Source organism: Vombatus ursinus, unplaced genomic scaffold (assembly GCF_900497805.2).
Source record: "Vombatus ursinus unplaced genomic scaffold, bare-nosed wombat genome assembly UNPS02014825.1, whole genome shotgun sequence".
In the NCBI taxonomy this organism is placed as follows: Eukaryota; Metazoa; Chordata; class Mammalia; order Diprotodontia; family Vombatidae; genus Vombatus; species Vombatus ursinus.
Window position 1 is genome coordinate 1,313,010 of NW_020954603.1, and position 14,631 is coordinate 1,327,640.

Sequence of the window (14,631 nt, forward strand, 5' to 3'; positions counted from 1 at the left end):
AGGCATGGAAGGCATGGACGGCAGGCATGGACGGCAGGCATGGAAGGCAGGCATGGAAGGCAGGCATGGAAGGCATGGAAGGTGGTACTGTGTAAAGCTAGAAAGGTAGGAAGGGGCCAAGGACAACAGAAGAATTTAGATTTGATCTGCATAATGGAGGTAATTAAACCTATGGGAGCTGATAAAGTGATTATGAGAGAAAAGGGAGGACTCAGGGCAGACAGGGCCTTGGGGAGAATCGGTAGTTAGAGGGCAAGCCGGGAATGAGGCTCTGGCTCTAAGAAGCCGCAGAGTGGGCCAGACAGGGAGGAGAACCGGGAGGGAGCAGAGTCACTGAAACTTGAAGGAGACAGGCTGGTCGACGGTCTCGGTGTAGGAGAGCCATCAAGAAGGATGAGGAATGAATGCAGAGGCCACTGGATTTGGCCACTACGAGATCACTGGTAACTCTGGCTGGAGCTGTCTCAGGTCAGGAGCAGACGGTAGAGAGCTCAGGACAGAGTGACAGGAAAGGGGGAAGCACCAAGCTCTTTCAAGGGGTTTGTCCCGGAAATGGAGGCAGGCTATAGGATGGAGCTTAAGGAATGCTAGGGGGAAGTGAGGACTTTTTTTTTTAAAGGATAGGGCAGGGGAACCAAGGAGATAGGGAGAAATTGAAATTTAGAGAGAAAGGATGATACTGGAAGCAAAGATAGGAGGGAAGGGATTGGGGGCATACGTAAAGGACTGGTTATTTCCCTACGTTGAGGAGAAGGGCCACATCTTTATCAGAGACAGAAGTAAAAGAGTAAATAGTGGGGGATAATGTTGATGGGTTATCAAATGAAGATGAAGCTCTCAGTGAACAGTTTCCATTGTTTCAGTAAAATACGAAATATGGAACACAGCTGAGAAGGTGAGGGGAGTGGGTCCTGTGGGAGGCCTAAGGAGGGATAATCAGGCTTGGAATAACCACTGTGGAACGTGGGAAAGATGATCAATTAGGGACCAATAAAAGGACTGCCTTGCTGCAGTGAGAGCCCAAGTGGGATGAAAAAGTGGACCGAGGTAGCACCAAGAACGCTTTCCCCCAGCGCTTGAGGAGGAGTGGAGGATGCTGATGGCGGGATGCTCCTGGAGCGTGTTTTGGCAAGGCCCCGGACGAGAGATAACAAGGACCGTAAAGTAGGAGGTAGCACACACTTGGGCTGGTCGACTAAAGCTTCAAGATGACGAAACCAGAGGAGCGTACGCAGAACAGGGTTGTTGGCTTGGCGAAGTACCAAGCAGTGAAGTCAGAGTGAGGACGGAAGGCAGGGTGAGGAAGGATACGGCATCGAGGAAGAGGGAATGATTGGGGTGAAAAGGGAGACTGTGAAGCCGGCCCTGAAGGCACAGAGAAAGGAGGGAGACTGTGCCAGGGATCAGTCACTCGCAGTTATAAGGATCTGAGTTGGGTGAGAACCATGGCTCCACGGAACCCCAAAGAAGGACGGGTTGCTGGCCGACAGCAGGTGGGAGGAGGAGAATTTGGCAGCGGTGGGACACCACTTGGCAGTTAGGAAAGAAGCTACAACCGGGGCAGCAAGGAAGGCCAAGGGTCATCCGATGGCAACCAGGTCTCAGTGCAAGCCAGAAGGTGGACAGAACATTAGGGAAGAAGTCTAAAATGAAGGGACTTCCTTTTTTTCTTTTAATGATAGAGACGGAATTCCAGGGTGCACAGAGGAAGGCACGAGCAGACATGCAGGGAGATACTAAGGGGAGTAGGGGTTAGGTAGATGGGTCACCATGACAGTGAAGAAAGAGAAGCGGTCCTAGGACAGAACCTTGGAATACAACCAGGGGGTAGAACATGGGTGATAATCCCTCAGAGGAAATTAAGGAGTAGTCAGAGATGGAAAAGTCAGAGGAAACCCAGAAAAGAGAGAGAAGTAGGTAGGGAGAGGAAGGAAAAGGAAAAGAGAAAGAGAGGAAGAAAATGAAACAGCAAAAGAGAGAAACCAGTGGGGAGGGGAGCGGGGAGAGACAATGATGGGGGAGGGAAACTGAAGTGGAAACCTTCTATGGAAATTCAACTGATAAAGTGTCAGAATCCCCACACCAAGACCACCCCTCTCTTTTTACTATTAGGGGACACTAAGGCCCAGCAAGACCTTATGCCTTGAGCTTGACATAACAACAATCCTTTGCACTCACCCTCTGGATGATCTCAGCCACAGCAAAATCCCAGAATTATTTCACACCAGCACCAGGTGGTCCCTGAGCTTAGACAAGCACCTGCAGTACTCGTGTTCCGATCACGAAGTCCTGCTAAGAACCAAACTGTTTTCATTGTTGCTGTTACCTGTCACTTGTCAGGGCTACAGCTCAATGCAGAGCCACAGGTATAAGTATTGAGATTTGCCCACACTAAAGTGGGTCTCCTACTAGAGGGGGCCCCAGCACCCGTGTCTAGTTTCCCTCCTTCAACAGAATAAAGAAAACTTTTGCTTATCACCATTATCTCTTTGATTTTATTTTATTTTTAGAGTTAACTGCAGTTTTGATAACCTGTGTGAGCTCTCTGGCTTTTTCAGAGTTAACAGCGACTGCAAAACCTCTGTGACTCTTTGGTCATTTGTTCTCGGGGTTGACATAAGGCAATTTATAACAACAAGGGGTTGCAACAGAGCCTAGAAATCATCTCCTCAGCAAACAGGGAAATGTGGTAACCAAGGGCAATAATCAGCAGATAAAGTAATTTGTAATACCTGGAAGAAGGGAAAAAATAATGAGCGATACTGCCTCTTAATCTAGGGGAAGGTGGTGGAGAGGATAATGATTTTGCAAAAAGCTTCTGATCTGGTGCGGCATAGCTCCTTAAAGTCTTAAGGTCTCCTTAGGAAAAAGGAAAGGATGAGCAGCCAGCACATGAGTTAAAATCAAGAGAGATTCCCGGACAGGGAGACAACAGATCAAAGTCTGCTAGTCTGGCATCTAGCTCACAATCTGAATAGAAGATGGTGAAGTCCTCCAGAAACTCCAGACTGCAAATGGCACCAGACTGAATGAAGGAAATGATGACTTGATTCAAATATCTGAAGGATGGTGGAGAGCCTAGGATAGAGCTCCAGGCCTGGAGTCAGGAAGACCCCGAGTTCAAATCCAGCCTCAGACACTTACTAGCTGTGTGACCTTGGGCAAGTCACTTCACCCTGTGGGCCTCAGTTTCCTCATCTATGAAATGAGCTGGAGAAGGAAATGGTAAACCACTCCAGTATCTTTGCTGAGAAACCCCCAAATGGGGTCATGAAGAGTTAGACATGACCGAAAATGACTTAACAACCACAAGGACAGCCTTGGTCCATAACATATGAGAATCAGCTGAAGGAACTGGAGGGTTCTTTGGCCTAGATAAGAGGGCTCAGGATCGGTGATATGTCAGAAGTAACAGTCTGGATATTTTTAGATGTACACATTCACAACCCTGGCACTTTACTAGAGTTGCAAAAATTCCCTGGGGAAAGATGAGAGCTGTCTTCAAGTGTCTGAAGGGCTACCGTGTCACACACACCAATTAGACTTGTTTGGTGTGGGCCAGGAGGGCAGGACCAGGAGGAACAGGAAGAAGCTGCAAGGATAAATTTAGGCTTGATACAAGGAAAAACTTCACGTGTTCTAGACAAGAGTTAGGATATTTTTAGAAGATGGCTGCATCCACAAGCATGATATTTCCATCAAGCTTACAAAGCCATGCCAAGCACAATGTTTATGCCCTGTTAATCCCAACCCCACCACTGAGAGGAGCCTTTTCTCATAAGAGAGAATGCCCCAGTGCTAGCTTGTTAGAGCTCATTGAGGTCCCACCAGGATAACCTGCTGGGCCTGGCAGCAGCTGACAGACACCCAGATGACCACAGAATTTCTCACCATCCATCTTCCCAGGCAGCTGGGTCCAATGGAAGATGTGGCTTGCTCCAGAGGGCAAGGAAACGTGCCTGGGATGCTGGGCTGGGAAAAGCCATCCCACCTTCTTGTCACCAAATTCCCCCAGTCACTGTAAAACACATCTGTGACATACATGTGACAGGGTAACTCCAGGCAAAAGAAGAAAAAAAAATAAGGGTTTCAAAAAGGCCTTCAGTGGAAGCAAGCAGCTAATGGGAAGAGCACGGAGAAGAGCCAAAATGGGGTCGGGGCTGGGAAAGATGCTGAAGGCCACAAATGGGGGAGCCGTCGCCACACAGCTCCCTCCCCCTCCTGGTCTGCTCTTCATGAGGCCAGGGAGACTTCTACAAAGGAAAAAAGCACTCCTGGCCCCAGACTGTGCCCCGAATGCACTCACTGTTTGTCCCGAGATCAAGCCAGCAAGCCACCCCACCAGCTGGAGCCAACACAGCTGAGGACCCAGGAGGGTCCAGGTGGGTCTTCTCACCCTGGAGTAGCATGAGTTGAGCAGCTTCATAAAGCTGCCATGTGCCTTCTCTGGCAAAGACCCTCCTCATACACACTCTCACTGAGGTCACAAAATTGGAAGGGACCTCGGGCCACTGCATCCCAACAGTCCATGAATAAACATTCCCCTCTGTCACATTCCCAACAATGGGGTGTGCAGCCTATACCTGAAGCCCTCCCAAGAGAAGGGGCCCACCACCACACCAGGCAGCCCCATTCCATCTCAGGACAGCCCTAATTGTTAGGAAGTTGCTCCCACAGCAAGACTCCCCCAGTACTAATTCTGTCCTCTGGAGCCGTGGCCCAGCGTGGAATGGGCCACCCTGACGAGTGGTGGGTTCCCCTCCTTGGGAGGGGGGGGTCTCCAAGTGGAGGCTGGATGATCACTCGGCTGGTGTGGTCCAGTTCAGATTCCTGTCCTGTAGGGTTGGACCAGACAGCCACTGAGGGCCTGCCAATGATCAAATTCTGCAATTCTGTTAAAGCAGTCTCTTCACACAACAGCCTTTCAAATACTTAAAGACGGCTACTCTACCTACGCTCCTCCCCCCACCACTACTCCGCCCCCTCCACAAAGTCTTTCTTCTGCAGGTTAAAAAGCCCCCAATTCCTTCAGTGGCTTCCCCTACCCCGGTCGCCCTCCTCCAGCCCAGCTTGTTATGTCCTTCCTACAACTCAGAACCCAAGGCAGCACCCAAGGAGACGGGGTCCAGCCCCTCCCACCTCCTTCTCACCTGCGGCTGCCACATCACACCTGAACCAGAGATGGAAAACCCTGGGGGCCGACCCAGAGCCAAAATGGAACCCCTGGTCCGCCATGCCTGACCAAGGGTCCGTCCCATTCTTGGACACCTCGAGCTGTCGGGAAGCCCAAGTCGGGCTCTGTGGAGCCTCTCCTCCTGGTTCTGTCCTCTGGGCCCGGGGCAGCCCTCTCTCTCCTTCCGCTACTTAAGCACAGCTGGGATGCACCCCGGTCCCCCCTTTCTCCATCTCAACGTCACCCACGGAGCTCCTTCCACCAGCCTCTACAGGACACGGACCTTTGCCCATCCTAGCTGCCCAGGAATGGTCACAACACTCCCGAGGGGGCTTAAGCTGGGCAGAAAGCGGCGGGGCTACGTCTACTCCCTGACCCTCTTAATGCAGCTCAAGATCCCATGAGCTTTGCTGGGGCTGCCCCATCCCACTGCTGACGACCATTGAGCCGGTGGTCCACTAATACCTCCGGATCTTTTTCAGACCACCTACAGTCGGGTCACCAACACCGCTACCCTCTAACAAGTACAACTCCTACCCCTGTTCCCTCCTTGGAAGGGACGGGGCTTCCTCACAGACCCTTCCCCCTCCCCAGTTTCCCCCTTTCCCAGATTTCTCTCCTCCCCAAAAGCCCCTCTCACCTCCGCCTCCCCCTTGGTCTCCCACTGGGTCCCGCGCCTAGGTCTTCTCGGATGGGTCACGGCTCAGCTGGGAACCCGGAAGCACGGGGAGGAGCGGGGGCGGGGATACGCCTGCGCCTTGGGTCTTCTTGTAGCCGGCGAGGGGATCCGGGCAGGTTCGAGACTGCGCTCTGAAGACCTCCAGTCACCTCCTCCCCCTCTCCCGGGAACCTCCTCTCTCCTAGAATAGGCGGATCGGCGCTGAGGCGGGGCTACGCCTGCGCCCTGACCTTCTCCCGACCTCCTACACGACCACTCCCTCCGCCCCGTCCCTCCTCTAGTATAGGGGCGTGACGAAGAAATGGGGCGGCTCAGATAGAGGAGCGCATGCGCCCTGGGGACTCGCGAGGAGGGGGGGAGGCGGTTTTGCGCAGGCGCACTAGGATCAGGGGAATGCATAGGCGAAATTCCTGCTGTGGTGAGCAGGGCTTATATCAATCAGTCAATCAGTAAATATTTATTAAGCGCCTACTGTGTGCCAGGCACAGTGCTAAGCGCTGAGAGAATTCCTTTCTCCACGAACCTAGGTCTGGGTGGAATGAGTGACTGCCTGGCTGGGGGTGATCCCAGAACCTTTGGGAATAGTAATCAGTCAGCTAGCATTAATTAAGCTCCTATGGTGTTCGAGGCTCCGGGGATACAAAGAAGGGCTAGAGACAGTACCTGGCCTCAGGGAGCTCACTGTCTAAAAATAGGAGCTGACCTTCCCGGAGCTCTTTTAAGATCCAGAAAGTGCCTCACAGGTTATACCATTGTGCTAAGTTGCGCTAGAATAATTATCCCCATTTTACAGATGAGGAAACTGAGACTCAGAGAGCCCAACTGACTTAAAGGTCTCACAGTATTGGAGTGTCAGGGATAGGATTTGAATCCAGTCCTTATGTCTTAGCCACTGTGCTGACCTTGGGGCACCACTTCACAACTTCCTGTTGGGACAGTGGTACCAAATGCAGCTCTCCCGTCCTTCATTGATTCGTTCAACAAACATTTATAAAGTAAGTGCCTGCTAGGCAAAGTACCAGACCAAAAGGAAACAGTCCCTGCCCTGAAGAAGCTAATGTTCTAATAGGTTCAAATGTGAACTTAGACGCTTACTAGCTGTGTAACCATGGGCACGTCACTTAACCTCTGTCTGCCTCAGTTTCCTCATCTGTAAAATGGGGCTAATAACAGCATCTACCTCTCAGGATTGTTGTGAGGATCTGATGAGATCATATTTGCAAAGTGCCTTGCAAACCTTAAAGCAATATTTACATTTTAGTTATTAGCTATTATGGGGGAAACCGCATGTACATAAATGAAGACAGAAAATGAAATATATACACATCTGTGGAGTAATTTTACAGAAAGAAGACACTAGGAATTGGAGTAGCAGGGCGGGGCAGGCATCAGCGGGGCAGGCATCAGCCGGGCAGGGCGCTGTCAAAGCGAGGAAATGAAAACATTAAAAAAATAAAAGCAACCTAAAAGCCCCTGAACTTTCCCATACATTTCAGCAGCCTAGATCTCAGGCTTCAGGGGTCCAGGTCCCATCCCCATCATTAGCAGGGACTGTGAGAATAAACCCTGGGATGATCAGAAGGTCAGGAGGAGAATGGGACACAGGACAGAAAAGGAGGCAGAAAGGGGGAAGCTGAGAGTGGCGGGGGGGGGGGGGAATATTTATATAGCACCTACTGTGTGCCAGGCATTGTACTAAGCATTTTCTAATTATTGTCTCATTTGATCCTTACAATAACCCTAGGAGGAGAAGTGCTGTTATTGTCTCCATTTTACTGTTAAGGAAACTGAGGCAAACAGAGGTCAAGTGATGTGCCTAGGGTTAGACAGCTAGTTAAGCATCTGGGGTTGGATTGGAACTCAGGTCTTCCTGGTTCTAGGTCCAGTGCTCCATCCAGTGCACTGAGTAGCAGCCTCTAAGACTCCTGGCTTCCAGCCCTGAACTCAATACTGAAGTGCTGCACCATCTTGGGCCAGCTCAAGGCACTCACAGGAAGCCAGGAAGGTCAGTAGTTGGAGAGAAGAGGAGGAGAGAGTGTTCCAGGCAGGGAGGATAGTAAGAGAAAATTCCCTGAGTGGAGAGATGGAGGGTCTTGTTTATGGAATGGCCAGGAGGCCATGGTGAGGGGAAGAAGCAGCCTGTGCAAAGTTGGAGGTGGGGGAAGGGAATAAGCATTGTAGAGCACTTACTATGTGCCAGACACTGTGTTAATTGCTTTTACAAATATTTTCTCATTTGATCCTCATAACCCTTGGAAGTAGGTGCTATTATTATCCCCATTTTACAGATGAGGAAACTGAGGCAGACAGAGGTTAAGTGACTTGCCCAGGGTCACACAGCTAGAAAGTGTCTGAGTTCAGATTTGAACTCAATTCTTCTTGACTCTAGGCCCAATGCTTGGTCCACCACACCACCAACTGGAAGTAATCTGTCCATCATTAACACTTCTACCCAAAGCAAAGACGGTGGGGACTCTATTAAGGGAGAAAAGAACTCTCAGTGACAAGATTCATAAAGGTGTCCCTTGGCCCTCATGATCCTTATGTGTCTACCTCATTACCTTTGTACTCTAAGTTTGAACCAACTTCCCCCAGACACTGCGTGTATGTGTGTGTAAGGGAGAACGTGCCTCTTGGTTTGGAGAGACGGGTGGGCAGTTGTTTTTATACCTTCTGTCCTTGCTGTACCTTCTCAATAAATATTCTTTTGTAAAAGCTAATCAAAATCAACTGGCTGATTGCGCTTGGGAAGCACACCACATAGGGGCTCGAGAGTGATAGTATTAGAAGCCACAACCCCTCCAAGTTATCCCTAGAACTTTAAATGGAGCAATAGTCATCTGCCCTCGGGGGAATTGGCCTTCCAGGATGAAAGAGTGACCTCAAATGAGGAAACTGAGGCAGACAGAGGTTAAGTGACTCACCCAGCAAGTGCCAGGTTTGAACCCAGGTCTTCTTGACTCCAACTCAGGCTCTCCATCTTGTCACTTGTCTTATTTTGCTTTTCTATTTAAGTTTCTGTTTCCTGAGCACTGTCTGCTCTCAGCTGTCCTTCCAGAGATAACTTGTGACACCACAAGGCCCCCTCCTTTCTGCCTTCCTGCCCTTGCACAACACTAGATAAGTCACAAGGCTCTTGCCAGTACTTTTCCATTCAGCCTCCTTTGAGGTTGAAAACCTTGGGGAAATACGCGACTGGTTCTCATGCTCCTCAGCCACCTGTGGGACCCACAGCCGACCTCAGGGGCAGAATGGGGCTGTCACTCTCTAAGACTCCATGACCCCCTGCTCTGCATGGGGAGCAGAAGATAAACAGAGGGGGAGCATCCCCACGGATGAAATCCCAGATCTCTCTCTGCCCTTCTCTTTTTCCCTCTTCCCTTTCTCTCTCTGCTTCCTTCTCTCCTTCCCCTCCCTTGCCTTCTCTTCTTTCCCTTTCCCCACCTCTCTCTCTCCCCCGCCTCCCTCCCTCCCTCCCTCTCTCTCTGTCTGTCTCTCTTACTACCACCCTTCTTTCTCTCTCATTAGTCAACAAGCATTTATCAAGGACCTACTATGTGCCAGGCACTGTGCTAAGTGCTAGAGATACAAAGAAAGGTAACAGCCAGTCCCTGCCCCCAAGGAGCTCTCAATCTAGTGGGGGAGATGGCACAAAACAAGCCACTGACAGGATAAATTGTGAACGATTAACAGAGAGGAGGCTCTCGCATTAAGTGGAATCAGTAAAGGCTTCCTGTAGAAGGTGGGATTTTAGCAGGGACTTGAAGGAAGCCAAGAGGCAGTGATGAGGAGGGAAGGCATTCCAGGTAGGGGGCACAGCCAGTGAAAATGCCTGAGGTGAGAGATGGAGGGTCTTATTCCAGCAATGGTAAGGAGCCCAGTATCACTGAATCTAACAGTGCATGGGGCTTTAAGTGCCCCATTAGATTGTGCATGAGGGCAGGAACTGTCTTTTGCCTTTCTGCATGTCCCTAGTCCTTAGCACAATGCTTGGCATACAGTAGGTCCTTAATAAATGTTTATTTATTACTAGATGGATCTAACTCCTGACACCACAATAAGCGTATTGACCGACAGAGGATTTTACAGTTGATTCTGGAGGTGACAGGGAGCTGCTGGAGTTTATGAAGTAGGGGGATGCTATAGTCAGACCTGCACTTCAGGAAGGTCACTTTGACAGCTTGAGTGGAGGAAGGATTGGAGTGGGGAGAGACTTGAGGCAGACAGACCCCCCAGCAGCTAGTGCAACAGTCCAAGTGGGAGGTGATGAAGGTCTGCACCAGGGGGAAGGCAGTGTCAGAGAAGAGAAGGGGGCATATTGGAGAGATCTAAGTCTCTCTCTTGCAAGTTAGATGTAGAACCTGAAAGGAAGCAGCAGGTTACAGTAGATAGGGCACCGGGCTTGGAGTCAGGAAGACCTGGGTTGGAATCTCACTTTGTGCACTTCCTAGCTGTGTGCCTCTGGGAAAATCACTTGACCTCTCTGGACCTCAGTTTCTTCATCTGTAAAATAAGGGGGTTGTGCTTGACCACCTCTAAAGTGCTTTCGGGCTCTGATTCTAGGAGCCGCATAATTTCCCTGAGCTCCGATAGGCTGGTCCACCAATTCATGCAGGACAGCATGATCAGAGCAAGCTTTCTGAGTTAGTGATATGAAGGCAGCACAGTTCTGGGCGATGGGGAGGGTCACCCTGGGAGCCCACCTGCTCCAAGTGTCCCTCGGTGGAGTGACAAGCACAACTTTCCTTTAAGGCTCAGCCCAGGGGTCCCCTCTGACAGGTGGCCCTTCCCAGTTCCCCTAGCTGTCAGTGATCCTTCACTCTCTAAATCACTGGACTGACTTTATCTTTACTTTGTAGTGACAAATCATTGTAAGTGTTGCGTGCCTCTCCCTCCTCCCCTTCCTTAGAAGGGATGGCTCTGGGGGACATGAGAGCCGTCTCCAAGTATCTGCCAGCTCTTCGGGGTTCTGCTCGGCCCCAGAAGGCAGACAGAGATGCCAGGGCTGATGGAGGAGGAGAGCCTAGGGCTGAGTGGAGACAGATCCAATATACCTGTGGGGTTGGTAGAACTTTGCTGGGTAAAGCAATGAGCTGCCTGGTGAGAAGCGAATAGCCCATCTGTGCTCCGAGGAAGGGTGGATGACTTAGCAGTGATGTTGTCCAGGGGATCTAGGTCCCTTCCAGCCCGGAGATTCTGGGGCTTGAGGTTCATCACACCTCCCAGAAGTAATTCCGGGCACCATTGGTGGGGCGGGCCTGAAGACTTCTGGAAGCCTAGCCTTAGCCCAGAGAAAACGTGGGCACACCATTCCTGGGCCCATAAGGTTTTGTTTGCTGTGTCCCCTTGCCTAGGGATCAGGAAGGGTCACTTCTGAGTCTGAGAGGAAAGAAGACAAGGTCTGGAGCCCGGGTTGGACCAATCTTGGGGGGGCCAGACCAGGGCTCTTAGTTCTCCCTTCTAAATTCCCCCATTGAGCGCTCAGAAGTCTTTCCAAAGGCCAGCCCCCCAGCGCTTCTAGGGGAGCGCCTGTATTCCTTTTTCTCAGCACCAGTGGAAGCCCCAGCTGGTCAGAGCTCCAGGACCCCACCAGCCTCAGGCTGAGCCCGCCTACCCAGAGCTCAGAGCCATACTAGCTCCACCCTAGGCTGGGCCCTGGATCTCAGACCTAAGCACGTCCCCCAGGGGCGTGGTGGTACTTGCTTTTTAAATCTTTGGACATCAAAGAGCCCACCTGGCCAGACACACAGGCTGTCTTTCTTCTTTATTTTTCTCTTTAAAAATAAAAACAATACACTCTTTTCCTTCACTTAAGAAAAATAATTTCCCCTTCCCTATGGATCAGCAGTGATCCCAGCAAAGGGTGATTCCAATTACTCTGATTAGCCGCTGGGTGGAGGGGTGGGGTGGGCCCCCCCTCAGAAGCCAAGGCTTCCTGGAATCCCCTCTGGGCTCAGACCATACCCCTCTCCCCCCTGTCTGCTTCCTTCCTCATCTTCAGAGTGAATAGTCCCTAGGAATGGCAGAAGTCAATTAGGCTCAGGTCTCAGGGCATGGGGGTCTCCCCCAACCCTCTTAGTTTAGTCTGGTTGGCTCTGGTCCCAGCAAAGCTTCCATCAGAGTTTACAAGGTGGGCAGGTAGAGGCTCTGCTGAGATCCTGCATTCTGAGAAGCTAAGACCGCAAGCTCCCTGAGGGCAGGGACTAGCTCTGCTCCTTCTCACATCTTCCCCCTGGCTAGGCCTGGCTCAGAGTTGAGGGGAAGATTCAGTAATGATTGGCTGAATAAGTGGGCAGAACTCAGTGGCATCTAATCAGGGTGGTGATTGGGAAGGCCAAGGAGAGAGGTCAGCAGGCATCCCCAGCAGGCCTCGGCTCTCTCCCATTCACTCTCTCTCCACCTCCAACCCCACTGGGTCTTCAATGAGTGTGTGAAGGATGGGTGTGCATGGATGCACAGCATGAGAAGGAGGGATCTGACTTGGACACACACTCCTTCATGTTTCTCTAACTGGTAACTCTAGCTTTAAGCAGTGAAAAATCCTGAAAAGTGGTTTTCCCCGAAGGGCTTGACCAAAGGGCTGGATCTGCTCTAGCTGTGGGCAAGAATCTAAGAATGGTCTCTTCAATCCAAATAGCTTTTTCTGTGGTGCCCTGACAGCCTAACATTGGCCTCAGGAGCCCAGACTGGCTTTGCCCAAAGATGTCTTTGCAAGGGCTCTCAGCTGATGGCTTCTATCTGGGCCAAAGACACAGCAGCGGCAGCTCAGACTATACAGCGCAGGAGAGCTTGGCTGGACGCAAGCAAGGCCTGCTTGGTTGCTGGGCTTGTGGTCAATCCCCTGAAAATGACTTCTTGAGGTGGGGAGGGACAGGGGGCCTCTGAGAGCAGCCGGGCCCTCCACACTGCCCCCTCCCTCCCAACACAGGCGCAGTGAGGGCTGGATGAGATGATCTCTCCTAGGAAAGCCTCAGGCTGTGAACCAGAGTTGGGTAGGGGGCCTTCAGGGCAGCCAGGACCAGGGTCCCAACTGTTCAGGGAGCCACCTCTTAATCCTTGGTCCTACAGGTCTTCCCTGGGGGAAGGAATAATGGCACAGACACCCCCCTCCCCACTTACTGCTGCTTCTGTACGAGGCACGAGGCCCTCAGCTCTGACACATGAAGCCAGGGAGTCACACAGGAATACACAACCACACACATACACAAAGGGCAGGAGCCACATCTACACATAGAGCTAGGCACAAGAGCCAGTCAGTCAGACACACAGCCCTCAGCTCAGGGCCTGGCACACAGAAGGCCCTTAATAAATGCTTCTGGACTTCACTGACAGCCCCTTGAAGGCAGGTGATCTCACAGCATCACACACAACCCTCCTGGCTCTGGCCCCTACACTTCCTAAGAATTGTTGGTTGTAATTATACCTCTACATCAGCTACCTCCCTGAAGGGCTCAGGGGATTTGCCCGGATTGGGGTAAAGGTGGGGAAGGTCTCCCAAAGGAAATTTCAGATTCATGATCCCCTCCCTCGCAGCAATTTCTGAAGCTTGTCCCTTTTCTGTCTGTCTGTCTTTCTTCCTGGTCCTTCCCGACCACCTTCCAGCAGGAGAGAATGTGGGCAGACTCTGGAAAATGAAAACTGGAATTTGGAGGGCCTCAGGGAGGGGCACCAGAGGAAGAGAGTGCTGTGGGTCCTCCATGTCCACAGTCATGGGAGCGGTCACCTTTTCCCCACCAAGGTCCCAGGAGCTCTAGGCCAAAGGTCAGCATCTTCCCCAAAGTGGCTGGGGGCTCAATGACAGATCCTCTCTGTCATCTCTCTCTGGAATGTCAAAAGCATGGACAAAGAAGGTCAGGACTGAGGATCAGGAAGCCCTCAGGCCTGTTCTCTCCCCACCCCCACTCCCAGTACATTCCTCCCTTGAGAAGGTTGTGCTCTCATACTCTGAGACAGTTCTCCAGTGTGTTCTCTGGGCTTTATGAAGGTCTGTGGCAGTGAAATGGTGAGGGGAAGGATCCCACTGTAATAAGAGTGACCTCTGTCTCCCCATTTATCTAGTTAGAAGTTTATACATTAGGCTTCCTTACAGCAAACCACCCCTAAAACCATCAAGCCCCAAACAGAGTGGCCAAAGACGTGAGACTACGTTCCTCCTGCCACAAAACCACAATGTGGACAGGACTGGAGAGGAGCCCCGCACTGCCCTCGATGGGTAGAGGACAACACAGTATCCACAGAGAGAGGGGCAGAGTCTTCCCAGGCAGGGCAACGGCTCCTGCATTAGATATGAAGACATGGAGCCTGAGAAGGAGTGAGCCTAAAAGCAGGAGACCTGGGTTCAAACCCTGGCTCGGATGTTCACTAGCTCTGCGACCCTGGGCTCCTGTGCCCTCAGTTTCCTCCTCCATGAAATGGGGCTAATAATGGGCTTTGGGGGTTGAGGAGTGGTTTGTAAGCCTTAAGGCCCTGAGAAATAGACACGGTGGGCAAGGAGGCAGGAGGGCCTAGAACACCTGCAGCAGGGGAGAGGCCTAAGGCCTGTCTTACCAGTGGCTCTAGCTCCCGGTGGTCCACGAGGCTGAACTCCTGGATGAAGTAGTAGAAATGCTTGTAGCAGGTGTTGACGTGGGCCTCAGCACCCATGGCGATGATGCCATCAAAATGGTGGATGTAGACGTGGACAAAGACACGGAAAAGGCGGGTCAGGATCTTGGTGCACACTTGCTGGAAGTTCTTGGGAAAGGGGACCCCTGCAGGTGAGGGAGGAAGAACTGATTCA

At 51.5% G+C, this 14,631-nt stretch overlaps 2 protein-coding genes across 8 annotated transcripts in view; both read right to left on the minus strand.

Annotated features, from left to right (window-relative positions):
* The window catches only part of MKNK1 (MAP kinase interacting serine/threonine kinase 1), a 47,169-nt gene extending 38,312 nt beyond the window's left edge, over nucleotides 1-8,857 (minus strand). For 3 of the 6 annotated variants that reach the window (XM_027838212.1, XM_027838211.1, XM_027838205.1), the window contains exon 1: nucleotides 5,814-5,900. The gene's annotated coding sequence lies outside the window, so the exon portion shown is untranslated. Of the gene's footprint in view, nucleotides 1-5,813; nucleotides 5,901-8,776 lie in introns of those variants that run through there. The other 3 variants (XM_027838208.1, XM_027838209.1, XM_027838206.1) reach the window with 3 other exon arrangements.
* A 2,750-nt stretch (nucleotides 8,858-11,607) lies between these two features.
* MOB3C (MOB kinase activator 3C) overlaps nucleotides 11,608-14,631 on the minus strand; it is a 15,636-nt gene continuing 12,612 nt past the window's right edge. For both annotated transcript variants that reach the window (XM_027838110.1, XM_027838111.1), the window contains 2 exons: nucleotides 14,400-14,602; nucleotides 11,608-13,673 (listed from right to left, as the gene is read on the minus strand). In XM_027838110.1, coding sequence (XP_027693911.1) covers nucleotides 13,644-13,673; nucleotides 14,400-14,602 — 233 coding nt within the window. In that variant the 3' untranslated portion in view covers nucleotides 11,608-13,643. The remainder of the gene's footprint in view (nucleotides 13,674-14,399; nucleotides 14,603-14,631) is intronic.